This window comes from Cnephaeus nilssonii (assembly GCF_951640355.1).
Source record: "Cnephaeus nilssonii genome assembly, chromosome: 1".
Taxonomy (NCBI): domain Eukaryota; kingdom Metazoa; phylum Chordata; class Mammalia; order Chiroptera; family Vespertilionidae; genus Cnephaeus; species Cnephaeus nilssonii.
The window spans coordinates 45,590,645-45,607,835 of record NC_137072.1 but is presented as its reverse complement, the minus strand read 5'-3'; the positions used below and the strand labels follow the sequence as shown (position 1 = coordinate 45,607,835).

At 42.5% G+C, this 17,191-nt stretch overlaps 2 protein-coding genes across 6 annotated transcripts in view; one reads left to right on the top strand and one right to left on the bottom strand.

Moving 5' to 3' along the window:
- Window positions 1–11,865, bottom strand: part of TBCK (TBC1 domain containing kinase) — a 175,708-nt gene extending 163,843 nt beyond the window's left edge. Inside the window, exons 1-2 of one of the 2 annotated variants that reach the window (XM_079766231.1) lie at window positions 11,363–11,865; window positions 5,740–5,960 (exon numbers count right to left, since the gene is read on the bottom strand). In XM_079766231.1, coding sequence (XP_079622357.1) covers window positions 5,740–5,932 — 193 coding nt within the window. In that variant the 5' untranslated portion in view covers window positions 5,933–5,960; window positions 11,363–11,865. The remainder of the gene's footprint in view (window positions 1–5,739; window positions 5,961–11,362) is intronic. The other variant, XM_079766230.1, reaches the window with a different exon arrangement.
- A 32-nt stretch (window positions 11,866–11,897) lies between these two features.
- Window positions 11,898–17,191, top strand: part of AIMP1 (aminoacyl tRNA synthetase complex interacting multifunctional protein 1) — a 31,825-nt gene continuing 26,531 nt past the window's right edge. For 2 of the 4 annotated variants that reach the window (XM_079766302.1, XM_079766300.1), the window contains exon 1: window positions 11,910–11,974. Coding sequence is in view for 2 of the 4 variants with exons in the window: in XM_079766299.1 (XP_079622425.1) it covers window positions 12,168–12,187 (20 nt within the window). In the remaining 2 variants the exon portion in view is untranslated. Of the gene's footprint in view, window positions 11,975–11,996; window positions 12,188–17,191 lie in introns of those variants that run through there. The other 2 variants (XM_079766301.1, XM_079766299.1) reach the window with 2 other exon arrangements.

Here is a 17,191-nt window from a genome sequence, read left to right as displayed (position 1 = left end):
TTCTAGTTCCCCCACCTAATTCTGGGTCTTCATATTGTGTTTTCTCCTCATTATTACCAAGGCTGAAGAACTCTCAATTTTTATCTCAAGCCCAGAACTCTCTTCTGAACTCCAGGCTTATACAGACAACTTCTCACTTTAATATAAAAGTCATCTCAAACTCAACAGAACTGAAAATGAGCATATAGTTTGCTCCATAAGCCTGCTCCCTTTAGTACTATTTCAGTAAATAGTACCACTACCCTGGCAGCTTCTACAGTTAGAAACTTCAGAGCAATCTACCTTTCTCAAATCCAAACAATATGTTCTGGTATTTCTATCTCCCAACTGTTTGCAGAATCTGTACAGTTTGTTCCATCTCCTGGGTCCAAGCCAGCATCATCTCTTATTAGATTAACACCACTGTCTCTTAATTGAGCTTCTCACACTCTTAGTCCCTTCCAATATATTTTCATATTAAAGTCTAAATGATGAAATAATAATTAATAAATCTAAATGTATAACTTCCTCTCTAGCTTTATTTTTTGTTATTGTATCTCTTGCTCACCAACTTCCATGTACATTGGCCTTCCTCTCTTCTTCCTGTCTTAAGTACTAGCACATGGATTCCCATTGCTTAAAATTATCTTCCCCATTCCCTTCTCCCAGTCAAATTCTATCATTAAACAGAGTGGTTAAGAGCACAGATTATTCTGTCTGGGTTCAATTTTAGGATTAACACTCATTAGTTCTGTGACCTTGGGGAAGTTTGCTAACCTCTCTATGCTGCAGTTTCCTTTTCTGAAAAATGAGGAAGCAACAGCACCAACCTGACTGAGTTATGCTGAGGTTAAAAATAAGTTAATATATAATAAGATCCTAGAATAGTGCCTGGCATATAGCAATCACTATCTAAGTGTTAACTAGTATTATTATCCATTCCTCAATTAAATGTGACTTCCTCAAGAAATACTGTTTTATTCCCCCAAAATAAATTTGTTCCTTCTGTAATATAATCTACTAGAGGCCCAGTGTATGAAAATTCATGCACTAGAGGAGGGGGGGTCCCTCAGCCTGGCCTGTCCCCTCTCACAGTCCCGGAGCCCTCAGGGGCGGGAGGTGACCCGGCGATCAGGGGACGGTGACACCCCCATCAAACCTCTGCTGCTGCCACTGCCGGCAGCGCAAGCCTCGGCCGACCCTGGGTGGCTGGGCAGCCACCATCCAAGGCTTGCCTGAGCCTCGGGCATCAGCTGGGCAGCCGCCATCCAAGGCTTCCTGTGCCTCGGGCATCAGCTGGGCAGCCGCCATCCAAGGCTTGCCTGCACCTCGGGCCGGCCCTGGGCGGCTGAGGGCGGATCTGGCTGCACCGCGCGCCTGCGACCCCCTCCGGCAGGGCTGAAAGGACTGGGGGACTCCGGCGGGGCTAAGGGGACTGGGTGCTGCCATCTTTTGGCTATGGGCTCCGCCATATTTGTGATGGCATGATGGTCAATTTGCATATTCCCTCTTTATTAGATAAGATTCTACATTATACTATTCTTTTGTAGCACTTATCTCAACTATAAAAAAACTACACTTATTTTTATTTAATGTATTTGTTATTCACTAGATAATGATGGCAGGAACAATGTGTTGTCTTGTTCAAATACATCGCCAGTGTCTAAACGGTACCTCAAAAATATAAGCATCTAACATAAAAATACTCTTAAATGAGTTAACTTGTTAAATAATTGATCAAAGGCATGATATGGCCATTAGAAATGAATAAGAGTCTCTTATGATGACAATCATTACCTAAACAGAAATCTGTCCTGTGAAGAAAAGTACATGCTTATGTTGTAAACTAGGCATAATAATACCTCAATAGTACTGATTTTAACATAAAACAAAAACATCGTAATTTATTAAAGTGTACACACTCCATTAACTAATAATTTAATTTGGATATCCATACATATTCATACCTATGAGAGATTTCCAAAGTGTTTGCCATTAGCCTAAAATTTTTCATGCTTACAATGATTTAGAATAAAAATTCATCAAGCTTCTCAGAGTTTGCCAAAACTTTAGGATCCTATTGAGTTTTGAAGCATTATTTTAATGCAGCAGATCCATGATCCTTGGTAGAATATCAAAGTTTCTCCCAGAGGTAATGAAGTGTATACCAAAACACTGTTTCCAATACAAGCCAGGTTTTTCAAGAAATCATTAGAGTTTTCATCCTGAAACTCTGGATCGCTGTTTGAAAATAACTTCTGTTTGTTATAAAAACAATATAGTTTCACAGAATAAAATATGACAAAAATATTTAGGAATCATGTGCCAAATATAAGTCAGCAATATAGTGGCAGTATTTATAAAAAACAAATGTAACACTAAGATGAACTTTAAAGAGAACATATAAGATCTGTGAAATAATCTTTCTTCTAACAAATATCTGATGAATGCCAAGTATCACTATGTTGTACATACAGCCTGAATTTTATGTTTGAAATCAATGATAAGAAATTGAAGAGAGCACAACATTAAGCAAAAAAAAAAAAAAAAAAAATAATATAAGAGTTGAATAAGTAGAGGACTAAAAGAAAAATTAAATAATTTTTTAACAAAAAGGAAATTTGTAAATGTGTTCAGGTAATCTGAAAGGTTATTAGAATATAGTTACTGCATCATTCTTTTCTTATTCACAGTAAAAATTGAGACTAGCTCATTATGTTTTAAATATAATATTTAAATAAATATTATATTTAAAATCTAGGAGCAGAGCAAGCAGGGGGAGCAGAGTAACTAGCAAGATGGTGGATAGGCCTAAAGGGACTACCCAGATTGTTGAGCTGGCTTCAGCCCTAACAGAGATAACTGTCTAAGGGGATCCATTCCTACCTGATATTGATAACTAAAAAGAAGGTTCCTATGCAAAGTCATCAATAGTGATCCCCAGAGAAATACTATCTAATAAAAGAGTAATATGCAAATTGACCATCACTCCAACACACAAGATGGCTGCCCCCATGTGGTCCAAGATGGCCACCCCCATGTGGACACAAGATGGCCTGGAGGGGAGGGCAGTTGTGGGCGATCAGGATAGCAGGGAGGGCAATTGGGAGGGACCAGGCCTGCAAGGGAGGGCAGTTTGGGGGGACCAGGCCTGCAGTGAAGGGCAGTTGGGAGCGACCAGGCCTGCAGGGAAGAGCAGTTGGGAGCGACCAGGCCTGCAGGGGAGGGAAGTTGTGGGGGATCAGGCCTGCATGGGAGGGCAGTTGAGAGCAACCAGGCCTGCAGAGGAGGGCAGTTGGGAGGGACAAGGTATGCAGGGGAGGGCAGTTAGGGGTGACCAGGTCTGCAGGGGAGGGCAGTTGGGGATGACCAGGCCGGCAGGGGAGGGTAGTTAGGGGCTACCAGGCTGGCAAGGGAGGGCAGTTAGTGGTGATTGGGCCAGCAGGGGAGGGCAGTTGGGGGGGACCAGGCCTGCAGGGGAGGGCAGTTGGGGGGGACCAGGCCTGCAGGGGAGGGCAGTTAGGGGCGACCAGGTTGGCAAAGAAGGGAAGTTAGGGGTGACCAGACCAGCAGGGGAGGGCAGTTGGGGGCGATCAGGCCTGCAGGGGAAAACAGTTAGGGGCAATTGGGCCGGCAGGGGAGTCGTTAGGGAGTGATCAGGCTGGCAGGTGGAAGTGGTTAGGGGCAATCAGGCAGGCAGGCAGGCAGGCGAGCAGTTGGGAGCCAGCAGTCCTGGATTGTGAGAGGGATGTCTGACTGCCCATTTGGGATTGGGCCTAAACGGGCAGTCGGACATCCCTCTACAGGTCCCAGATTGGAGATGATGCAGGCTGGGCTGAGGGACACACACACACACACACACACACACACACACACACCCCTGTGCACAAATTTCGTGCACCGAGCCTCTAGTTATGTAATAAGATTTTTCCTGGTTCAGCATTTACAGGTGCACATTTAGGTAAAGGAAGGGAAAGAAGGAGCTCAAGAAACACCTAGAACTACTGAGTCATTATCCCAAGAAAATAAAGCCTGGACAGAGGGTAAGACCCCAGTTATATGAACTGAAGTTCCAGACTTCCAGACATAATAGAAAGGAATAAAATGCACTTGAGGATACAAGAATGAAAAAGTTCTAAGGACTGAGCAAAGTGGCAAAAGTTTGAGAAGACAGGCATATTCAAATTTGCCGATGTAAAATAAACAAGATTGATTATGGTCACTAGTTACAGATGATAATGAGTATATTCTACTAGTATATTGTCAACTTTCCTAGAGTGGTTTTGGAACTTGGCCAACCTGACAATTGAAAACTCTTTAGAATTTGTAATTTGTAATTGGATGGTGTGTATGGGGGTGGGGGGGGGAGGGAGCAGGTGTTTGAGGCATTCAGGAATTGACAATATCAACTTTTTAATCATATAAAAAGCCTCAAATGATATCTATCATTTTGTTGTTTACCCGAGGCTATTTCTCCCATTGATTTTTAAAGAGAGTGGAAGGGAGAGGGAGAGACAGAGCTTGAAAAACATTGATGTGAGACACATCCATTGGCTGCCTCCCACACGCACCCCAACCGGGGCTGGGGAACAAGACTGCAACCGAATTATGTGTCCTTGACCGGAATTGAAACCCAAGACCCTTCAGTCCATGGGCCAATGCAACAACCACGATGGCCCTGGCCAGGTAACTTAGTTGGTTAGAACATCATCCTGATAAGCCAAGGTTATGGGTTCGATTCCCGGTCATGGCACATACAAGAATTAACCAATGAATGCATAAATAAGTGGAAAGACAAACTGAAGTTTCTCTCTCTGTGTGTGTCTCTCTCTCTCCCCTTCTATCCCTCTCTAAAATAAATCATTAAAAGAAAACATTGCCACCATAAGCATCTTTATGTGTTCTGTAGATTGACATTTGTGTCCCGCTAAACACCACAGGTTGACATCTAACCTCAATGGATGGTGTTTGGGGGTGGAGCCTTTGGGAGGTGAGTAGGTCATGAGTGCAGAGCCTTCATGAATTGGATTAGTGCTTTTGTAAAAGAGGCCTGAGAGAACTCCCTTGTCTCTCCTGCCATGTGATGTTATAATGACAAGATGGCTATCAGTGAAGAAATGGGCCTCACTAGACATGGGATCTGCTGGTGCCTTGATCTTGGACTTTCCAGACTCCAGAACTAAATAAATGTTTGTTCTTTATAAGCTCAGTTTATGGTGTTTTGTTACAGAAGCCTGAATGGATTAAGACATGGGATATGGAAGAACCCCGTTATACTATTAAAAAGAAAGTAAATATCTTCTGGGTAAAACATTAACTTTTTAACCAATAGGATTAAACTTTTCTATGTCAGTTCTCTACATGGAATCTTATATGAAAAAGCTATTGCAATTCCAAAAAAAAAAGCAACTCACTTTCATTCAAAGACAGTCCAAATTACCTTCAATCATAAAATACATTCCAATAAAGTATAAAGTTTCTAACATTAGAACATTCATTTCCTTCTTACAGAGGTGAATAAATAGGTTTAAGATAGGTGAATTCCCTGAAAAAGAAAATTAAAAATCCTGGTTCTTAGATCTGTGATATATAAATCATTCAAATGTAGTCAGGAAACCTCAAATGACTAGAGCTTTGACTGGCAGGAGTTTGGGCTGGAGTGAAGGGCAAAGGCACGTATGGACACTTGTACTGTATATTTATAACCTAACCAAGGTAACAGAGCAAAGAACACAGAATGGAGAAAAAATAACAACTCACCATGTTTTCCCCTAGAAATATCCACATATTGGCACAGTCTTGGATGGGTGATGGTCTTAAGGATTTGAAAGCGCCCTAAAATTTTGATGGAATTTGGTGTGAGAGGAAGCCCGTTGCTTCCACAAACATCATGTGGTAGAGCAGAGGCAAAGAAGGTAAAGGCACCCATTTCAACATCCTTCAAGGGAAACATCTCCGAGTCCTAGATCTTCCAAGATAATCTGGAAAAGGAAAGAATTTTTTGACAGATCAACCAAACATTAAACCAGTGTTTTCTCACCTTAAACATGATTAACAATCTCTCTCTCTCTCTCTCTCTCTCTATCTATCTCTATCTATCTAAAAGCGTAATATGCAAATTGACCAGATGGCAGAACGACCGGTTGGCTATGACGCATACTGACCACCAGGGGGGCAGACACTCAACACAGGAGCTGCCCCCAGCCTGCAGGCCCCAATCACCCTTAGGGCCTGTCAGCCAACCTTTAGGTTCCTCCCCCTGGCCGGCAGGCTCCGATCGCCCAATGGTGAACTGGAAACTGGGTGGAGGCTGAAGCGGGCAGCAGAGCCGGCTGGTGGCAGCCAGGGAAAATAGGCCCTGATCACAGGCCAGGCCTAGGGACCCTACCCGTGCATGAATTTCTTGGGCCAGGCCTCAAGTAAATATATAACTTGGAGGAAATGTTAACCTGAATACTTCAAAGTAAAAAAATGTCAAGTTTAAAAATTCCAAGATAATATCAAAGAAGAAAAAATAACAATCAGAGATTTATATTGCAGTTCTAAATCTAAGTCAAACACTTTTAATAGCATTCAAAGGAAAAGATAGAACATTTCCTCTTCAATGATGCTTGACAGTATTGAGTTTAGAGGTAGTTCATTACTGCATATTAATTTCAATAAGGCTCTTCTCTTTACCTAAAGCTCGAATAACCCTAGACTACCAAGAATTTTTTTTTTGTTTGTGTAGATGAGGCAAGTCACGAAATAGGAAACAGAGATACTAACCAGACACTTTCAATAATCAAGGACTCTTAATAGTAGTAAAAATTCAACTAGATAACAGAAGGCACTATGTTACTTAAATGATTAATCAATTTTCATTTTTGTGTTAGGTGTTTTACATGTGATTTGTTTTAGTCCCCTTAAGAATCTTGACAAATGTTATTGCCTCCAGGTTTGAGATAAATGTTCCATGTGTAGATCCTGAGGGGTCTTATTAGCATGGATTCCAAAACATATGGTGCCTCAGAGTTGTGCAATAGAGCAGCCTGGAGATTAAAAAACTTGCTCCAAAATCAATCTGACTTACATTAAGGCAACCATAACAAAAAGGTCTTGAATAAAATTTCCCTCCTGCCCAGGTGTATCATTAAAAAGACTTTCTACTGGTCAAGCATTGCAATCTTCCCTTCTCAGCTTTCACAATAAAAATCTGGAATTCTAAATTAAGGTAATAGGCTACTTCTCATAAATATGTCTGCCCAGAAACCTCATCAAAAGAATGAAAATGTTTTAAAATATATAAACTCATAACAAGAAAGAGAAAAGAAAAGAGCCACAAGCTGATGAAAGATTTCAAGAAACTACTGTGAAGCGTTTTGCATATGGAAGAGTACTATCACAAGAAACAGAAAGATGAAGTTACAACCTATAACACAGTCAAGAAGTTTGCCCAGCCCCTTAAGATTCAGAGACTCCAGATTCAGACAAAATCGACCTCCTCTTAACTTTGGAACTTGTAGGACCCCAGTTAAGATCTGGCTGTCTACTCAATCATCCAAAAACAGAGTATGTTAATCGGTAAGCCTGTCCATATGTGTAAATCTCCTAGACAGCTTTCCTTAATTTTTAAATAATGAACTGCCCAGGAATCACTAGATAGCTAAGGAAAAACTATAGAACAAAAGGCAAAGAATAAAATAAACCAAGAAAAAAAAACCGCTCTAGAGGCAACCAAAATAACTTCTGTAAATAAAAAAAATCCAGCCCTAGCCAGTTTGGCTCAGTGGATAGAGCGTCAGCCTGCGGACTGAAGGGTCCCAGGTTCAATTCCGGTCAAGGGCACATGCCTGGGTTGCGGGATCAATCCCCATTGGGGGGCGTGCAGGAGGCAGCCGATCAATGATCCTCTCTCTCATCATTGATGTTTCTATCCCTTTCTCCTCTCCCTTCCTCTCTGAAATCAATAAAAATATATTTTTTTAAAAAAATCCAAAATTCAACTCTAATATATTTGGGAAGATTTGAGAAGATATTACACCCGTTACATAAAACAGGAGGTATGGAAAAACATATTTCACAAAAGAATACAAAGTAATTGCCAATATATATGAGAAGAGAAATAACTCATTAATATTCAGGAAATTGTTCATTACAACCACATGAAATTTATATCTGCCAGATAGTAACAATTAAGAAATCTGATAATCTATATATATAAAAGACTAATATGCTAAGTGTCCAACCCTCCGACCGATTGCTATGACACACATTGACCACCGGGGGCAGACGCTCAACGCAGGAGCTGCTGTGATATTCACTGGCCATTTACAAAGAAAAAGCACCATGGACCTGGCGCCCACAAAGCAACACTAGGCTTCCCCCAAGTGGGACACAGGCCCCGCCACCACCCCGGAGTGACACCCCACCAAACTGCAGCCAATGCTGCCAAGACCCCTTGGCACAAAATGTGGCCCACAGCCCAGCCCCGCCCGGAAACTGTCGCTGTGGGCGCCGGGTAATGATGTCACGTAGTAACGCCCAGATTCCTCTCCCTAGCAACTAGCCTCTTTGGAGTTTCTTCAGCTCAGTAACCCAACTTGCTTTATAGCCAGGTGTAAACATTTTGCAGTTCAACCAAATGTTTGTGAAGTGTTTTCCCGTGCCTCATCTCATTTGATCCTCACAGAAGTCCTGGAGTAGGTAGATAGGAGACTCAGTGGAATCCTATTTTCTTTTCATTAGCCAGAAAACAAAGATTTAGAAAGCTTAGAAACTTGACCCGACTGAAAAGAAGACAGAAATGGTGGACCTTGAAAATGACTTCAAGTTTCCTCACTGTGCAGAATATAGTCAAACACTGCTGCAGTTAAATATTTTACCCTTTATTCTCCCTGTGTGATCTACAATAATAATCTGCTTTGTGTTGATATTTACTGCTGTATTGCTGACAATTACCTGAAAGAGAAGTTGGGGTGCTTCACTGGGCTGGAAAAACTTTAGCTACATCAGAAAGCAGGTCTCATTAAGCAAGATTATCCTATATACCAGTATATATAAAAGGCTAAGTTGACTTGCACATGTGTGATACACATAAAGCTCTTGCTGGTGCCAATCGCATGCATGTGTTTCAATCTGTCATTGTCGATCGTGAATTTGGTTGACACTTCTATTATAGAGAAAGGGCGAATAGCAATATTAAAATATTTCTTTTAATTAATTTACTTTCAATGTGCAAGAATTCATGCACCAGGCCACTAGTACATATTAGGAGAATATGAAGAAACTGAATGAAAATTGGTAGAATCACTATGGGCTACAATTTGACAGTATTTAATATATAGATAAATTTCATCTGATAATAAAAAGCAAAAAAATAAACAAAGAAAATTGAGAAAACATGAGAAAGGAATAATTAAATGAGTGCTTGATGTGATTACCAAATTACATGTGCTTAGAACATAGAGTAAAAAGGCAAATAGATAAAAGCATACAAGAAGATAATAGACATGTGAATCAAGCAAAGAATTACTTTAATGGGTTTCAAAAAAAAAAAAAGAGAAAAACTAAGGAGAATAAAAATAAAATACAATAGGGGAAAATTTCCCACAGATGAAGGGAAACATAAACCTTAAAATGAAAAAGTCTTATAATTTCAAGGAGGATAAATGAAAAAAGAATCACACTGAGTTATTTATTCTAGCACCTTTTAATGAGTTCATTGCAAGGAGAATAAATTCACACCAAGATATATCATAATAGCCCAGATGGTGTGGTTCAGTGGTTGAGCATCGGTCTATGAACCAGAAGGTAATGATTCCATTTCCTGTCAGGACACATGCCCGGGTTGCAGGCTCGATCCCCAGTACAGGGTGTGCAAGAGGCAGCCGATCAATGATTCTCTCTCATCACTGATGTTTCTATTTCTCTCTCCCTCACCCTTCCTATCTAAAATCAATAAAAATATATTTAAGAAAAAGATATATCATAAAAAATTTTCAAAACATCAGGCATAACTAAAAATTTTAATAATTTCTGAGAGCAAATAATTCTGGCACCAACAAATTAAGATCAGACTGACATTTTCATCTTCTCATGAGCAACACTGGAGGTTACAAGATGGTGAAGTCTTGGAAGATTTGGTTTCTATACCCAGCAAAACTATCAACCATAACAGCAATATGACAATGTACAGCTACACAAATACTAACAAATAAAATTACCAACCACATACCTTTTACAAATAAATTTCTTTAGAGGAGAAAACCAAACAATAGAAGATGTTGGGTTAAAAATCATTGCTAGTTACTCAAGAGTTCAATGAATGTAACCCAGGAAAGAAGCTGCACAAAAGGACCAGAATAGAATCTATTCAAATTAAACAGAAAGTGATTGGGATCCAAGGGAAACATCTTCAAGCACACAAATGAAATGGTAGTTTCTCATACAAAGAATGAGAATACGTGGTGAAGAAAGTACAAGATGGAAGGACTAGGTGATGAAAGCATATGCATCTCTTCCTCAAAAGAAATCAGAAAGTCCTTTGTGAAAGTCTGGAGGGGTTAAAAACCGTGTAAGAAGCACATGGTCCAAAAAATAAAGCACACTTAAATATGATATTTTTTGTCATTGTAGAGGAAATAAAAAAGAATCAATTTGATGTTAATATGACAAATCTGACAGCCTGTAAGTAAAGGTCCAGCTAAGAGAAGGTAGTAGCAGATTTGATTTCTGAAATGGTAAAGGATAAACTAGAGTCGCTACTTTTCTTATTTTACCAAATAAGGAGCCACAATATATTTTTGAAAATTGATGTGAAAAAAATTGAGTTTACATTTACTTAGAACTAATCAATATGAAAACTAAATATTGTAATAACTATTCACAAATTTGTAGAAGAGACGTTTGTGGATGATGTGGACTAATCTTAAGAAGTCAATTAAAAAAAAAAAGAATTAGTAGTTTAACTAAGTATGCAACATTCAAACCTAAAATTAGGTGAGGTTAAAAGTGGTTATTTCTGAAGAGTAGGACTGAGGGGAGAAAGGGAGACACTAAACTGTTGCATTTTATTATGCAGTCCTTCTATAATAGTTAATTACAATTAGATGCCTCTATCACTTCGACGCCTACAAATCAAGTAACCACATGAAGAAAATGCAAATTATTCAGAAACACACATGAGTTAGCACAAAGCATGTCACCGGTGTTTTGCTTTAAATGCCTCTTAGGCTCGTGCATAAAGAACACACCCGGAGAGATTTGCTCACTCGGTGAATGGAAGAATGCTAGTGCGGGGAAAACAGCTGAGGCGAGACGCGGTGGGCGGGGCCCCTCGCCGCACCTGCCAGGCTTCACGGCCCCACCCATTACGACAGATACAAGGGGGAAACCCCAATACCTGCCTCAGAGGCTGGGGACGCAGGCGCACACAAAGACTAGGGAATGGAGCTTCTACACAGGGTCCCAGGGCTGCCTCGGTGGCTGGTGCCGCCGCTACTGCTCAGTGCACCGGACCCTGCATCTCAGGTGCCGCACCAAACGGGGCCGCCCCCGGAGCGCCCGCAGCTCAGACGGCCCGTGGCCTGCGAGCAAAGCCAGCGGAGGTCCCCGGCTCAGAACCCGGGCAGAGCGCGAGGCCGTCCCTCACACGGACAGGTCCCCGTCTCCCCACACCCTCCACTTGGCCCGGTCGTTTCCTCTGACCTCACAGCCTCCGCGCCACGCCACTGACGAAAGACCCCGACGTCCGGCGTCTTGCCCCTTGCCCAACGGAGCGAGAAAACGTCGCGACCAAGGAGGAGGTCCAGGGGGTCGGCGTGCTGCCTGGCATGCCGGAAGCGTGGCGTGGCTGCACACGAGGAGGGGACCAGAGATTGGAAGGTGAATCCGTGCGTCGCTCAGGCAGGCGTTTAGTTGGGGCACCTCGTGGGGTCCTTTCTCGCTGCCGTCGCAGGAGGGAGGCTGCCAGCTCCCGGCGTAGGCCGCCCCGGTTCCCGGTCCGCTGATTCATGTGAGTGACGGCTGCGGGGGTCTGGAGTGGGCAGGTCGCGATCGTAGGGTCCCCCTTCCCCCACCGGCCCTCGGGAGATGAGAGCTGGCCTGCGGGTACGAGTGGGAGGTCCGCTCTCACAAACACCGATCTGGGCCGGAGGAAGCCGGGAAGAGCTGGGGGCGTTTTGAAGGAGCCAAGCTTGAGAAATGGGATGCGGGGCCGAGGGAAACGGTGCGTTCGTATAGCCACAAACATATTTATTTTAGTGCGCGCTTGTGTGTGTGTCAAAGGACTGTGGGCGGGCTTGGTGTCGTGTGTGTGTGTGTGGGGGGGGGGGGGGGGCGGCGGGGGGCAGACAGGAATTCATTCATTTATTGAGCGCCCACTGTGTTCCAGGCACTGGGAAAAGAGCAATGAACAAAACAGACCAAAATTCATGCCTCCCCGAACTTAACGTTTTATTGAAGAGGTCAAGTGCTAAACAAAGTTACGAGAAAAACACACCATATTTTAAGTTGTAATGATCGCTGAAGAGCAAAATAAAGCCGAGAAGGAAGATAAAGATTGAAATTTTAGTGTGGCCAGGGAAGGTCTTATTGAAAAAGTGACTATCCTACAGCAGAAAGCCTACAGGGGTGAGAGAATTCACAATGCGGAAATTTTGGTGAAGTGCAGTCAGGCAGAGCGACCAGCCATTGCAAAAGCAATGAAGCAGAAACTGGCCTGAACAGAAAAAATCTTGTGGGTCAGAGTTGAGTGAAGTTGTGAAAGCTGGAGACAAAAATCAGGGAAAGCAGGAGCAGGTCATTGAAGGATCTTGAGGGCATCTAAGCCATTGGCAGGTTTGAAGCAGTGGAGTGCTAGAATCTGACTTCATTTTTATTTTTTAAATATTTTTATTGATTTCAGAGAGGGAGAGGGAGAGAAAGATAGAAACATCAATGATGAGAATCACTGATAGGCTGCCTCCTGCACACCCCCTACTGGGGATCGAGACCACAACCCCGGCATGTGCCCTTGACTGGAGTAGAACAGGGGGCCCTTCAGTCTGCAGGCTGACGCTCTATCCACTGAGCCAAACCAGCTAGGGTCTGACTTCATTTTTAAAAAGATCTCACTGGCTGCTATTATCAGATAGACTGAAGGAGGGGGCAGGATGGAGGAAAGATCATTAGGAGGCTTGTGCAGCAATTCAGGGAGACATGATGGTGGCTTGAGGAGGGCTGGTAAGAAAGAGCCAATCATATTCTTAGTGTTTTTATTGCTTTCAGAGAGGAAACGGGGAGGGAGAGAGAGATAGAAACATCAATGATGAGAGAATCATTGATCAGCTGCCTCCTGTTCACTCCCTGCTGGGCATCCAGCCCAAAACCCAGGCGTATGTGTCCTGACCCGGAATTGAACCATGACCTCCTGGTTCATAAGTCCATGCTCAACCACTAAGCCACACCTGCTGGACATATTCTTAGTGTTTTTAATTTTGATATGTAAGAGTATTAATGAATGGTGAGTTATTTTTTTTTTTTTAGTTAGACTTGGGAAAGACTTTTAAAAAATGAATTGCAGTGTGTCATACAGTGGCAGGCTGAAGGCAGTGTTGGTCTGACCCCTCTCAGGACCCCAGGGTAGGCCCCACCCCAGCCTCTCTTGTCTAACTTCCTACCTAACAGTTCTATTCCAGGTCAGGGCACATACCCAGGTTGTGGTTCCTTCCCTGTTGACCCTGGGACAACTATTGATGTTTCTCACTCTCTCCGTTTCCCTTTCTCTCTCTAGAATCCATGAAAAACATATCCTCGAATGTGGATTTTAAAAATAATAATAAAAGAGGTCTTTCAATAATTGATACAGATGTGACTAAGTGATAAGAAAACATTGAGTTATCAGCAGTGACTTTTGTTGTTGTTAATGGTACATAAAATAATAGGGCATCGTGTTATTGGAGCCATTTTGCAACTGATAGTATCTTAGATTTGATGAAATGTGGTAAAGTATCTTAGAATATAAGTTTTTACCTAATTGCAATTCTGAAACAGTAGAATCAGATGTTTTGGGAAGCAGAGAGACAATTTCAAATATCTTTAGAGATCCTGTACTATAAGGTAAAATTTAAAATCTGCACTTAAAACTTCCTTTTCAAAACAATAGCTTACTTGTTTATATTTAGTTCCTAACATTGAGAGCTTGGGGCAGGGGATTATTTAAAATAAATTACTGGCAATTTAGAATCAGAGTGGGGAAGACTACTGAGGAGATTGCTGAGGTAAAGGGAAGTCATTCAGAAATGATAAGAATTTCAGGAATAATCTTTTATATGTGTGTTTTAATGATTAAGATGTAGGCTAAATCCATATATTTGGTAAAATCAGCTTCAACTTTTATGAAGTTTTTATTAGAACATCTTACCACAGCTTCTTAGGTTTGATGAAATGTGATTGTTATGGTTGGAGTTCCCAGCTGGGACCTCAGTTTTTCTGTTCTATGCAGAAAAGATTTTAAGGTCAACAAAAATGAAAGTAAAGCAAAGTGGGATTTATTGAAGATACACTGCAACTGAGAGAGACAATGGCAAAAAGATATTATCAGGGAGAGGAAGAGATGAGGAGACCTGGGTTCTTGTCTTCTTGAGAAAAAGATTTCAATCAAGAGACAAAGTGTAGAAAAGCAAGCAAGAATTTATTGAACACAGCAAAAATATACTTAGGAGAGTGAAACAAGGAAGGGCATAGAAGAAGCAACAGGAGAACCTCGGCTGGGCTGCTTTGGCTCACTGGGAAGTCAGAGAATAGGGGGCCTTGGAGACAGGTTCAGGGTGTAAACTGGAATGAGCTGCTGCCCATTGCTCCCCTGGTTGCAAGTCTTTGGGGATCCCTTAGAAGTAAGGGGATACTTTCAGGGCTTGGGGGCGGGGCAAGGTGAGGAGAAGGGAAAGGGAATCACCTAAGGGTGCTCTCTGGAGGGAGTGTGATGGGCCTTTAATTTTCTTGGGCTTTAAAGGCTAGGCATTTAGGGGAGATCTTAGGGATGTATCGATAGAATATTCATCAGCTTTATGTTGATATATCAAAATGAGATTTATTCTCAATCTGTATGTCCTTTATCTCTCCCTAAATGTTTGGTATTTAATTACTGTACATGTAAATAAGGATATCTATTTTAATCTCATAATCTTTTTCTTTTATTTTAGCACTAGAGGCCCAGTGCATAACAATTGTGCACTGGGGGTGGGGGGTGTCCTTCAGCCTGGCCTGCACCCTCTCGCAGTCCAGGACCCCTCAGGGGGTGTCTGCCTGCCATGGAGGCAGGAGAGGCTCCCACCACCACTGCTGCTCTCACCATCCGTGAGCCTGGCTTCTGGCTGAGCAACACTCCCCCTGTGGGAGTGCACTGACCACCAGGGGGCAGCTCCTGCGTTAAGCGTCTGCCCCCTGGTGGTCAATGTGTGTCATAGCGACTGGTTGTTCCACCGTTTGTTCGATTTGCATGTTAGCCTTTTATTATATAGGACTAGAGGCCCGGTGCGTGAAATTCGTGCATGGGTTGGGTGGGGGGTGTGCCTCAGCCCAGCCTGCGCCCTCTCGCAATCTGGGACTCCTACCCCTAGGTAGGGTCCCTAGGCCTGGCTGGTAATTGATCACCCAGTAGAGGGATGCCCCGCCCACCCGGCCAGGGCTCCGCGATCGATCGCTGCACAGAGGGTGTCCTGGGCCTCCCTCTGTGGGGCAATCGTGGGGCGATGGTGGGGCCTCCTCACCAATCGCATTGCACCTGCCTTGGCTAGTGTGGTGTGTCGTTCTGCTGTTCAGTCGTTCGATTTGCATATTGTGCTTTTATTATTATAGATAGACTAAGCCAGCATTCCCAAACAGTTTTAGAGAATAGTAGTTTGAATAAATATTAATATGTGTTCTTAGGTTAGGATTCCATAGTTAAATGCATTGAGAAATGCTTCACAATTACATTCTTTAGGGAAAGTATAGCTTGGGCATTAAAAGAGGTAACTCCAGAATCAGACAGACCTAAGATTCAATTCTCATTTACTAACTAGCCACATAACTGGGGGCAAATTAATTTTAATTAAACCTTTCTTTCCTGTATAATGGAGATAATTACATTATTTGTAGGTGGTCTATGGAAAGCACTTAGCCAGCTCATAATAAATACTCCACAAATATTACCTGTTATTATTATTACTAGAGGCCCATTGCACGATATTCATGCAAGAATAGGCCTTCCTTCCCCTGGTTTTGCTCCCGGCTGCCTGGGAGCCAGCAAGTTCTCGCTCCTGGCCAGAGTACCACTCCTGTAGCTCCCTCCGCCTGCCCCCCCCCCCCCCGCCCCCCCAATAGGTGTCCGTCCCACGCTGCCTGGCCTCTCTGCGCCTGCATATGCAAATTAACCCATGATCTTTGTCAGGTTAATTTGATACTCACTCCTGATTGGCTGTAGGCCTAGCGGAGGTATGGTCAATGTACATGTTTGTCTATTATTAGGTAAGATTAACCCTTTGCACTCGCTTGCTTTTTTTCTCGATTCCTTTATTCTACTCGGGATTTAATTTTTTAAATACCCCAAATTTTACAAAGCGCGGCATTAGAATAAAAAACTGGAGTTTCTTTTCATACAAACTTATTTATTTGGATTTTTTTATATTTCAAATTATTGATACATTCAAAGAGTATAAAAAGAGCTGCTACCAATGCTAACCGTGTCGAGTCACACTTGACCTCCGAGTGTAAAAGGTTAACATTATCACCTGTGAAAAACCCTGTGCATGTTAGCATATTAAAAGCCATAGGAGCCCTAGCTATGATATGATTTTGGCTCAGTATATAGAATGTTGGCCTGCGAACTGAAAGGTCTTGGGTTTGATTCCAATCAAGGCCATGTACCTCGTTGCAGGCTCAATTCCAGGCCCTGGTCAGGGCTTGCGCAGGAGACAACCAATCGATGTGTCTCTCACATCGATGTTTCTCAAGAACATGTTTACATTTTCTGTCTACTATAAACTGAGCACAAAGCTCAAAATCAGGGACTATAAGTAAAATGAAGGTTGTGAGCTTTATTTTTAGGGATCTGGCAGGTAACATAAACGGAAGACAACAAGGAATGGTGAAGTCTGTTTTGCCTTGCTTAAAAGCATTTGCTTTCAGTTACAGACAACTGTTAACCCTGGAATACAAAGGCAGCCCTGATCTGTGTGGTGATAGTTGTAATCCCAACAGGCCAGTGATC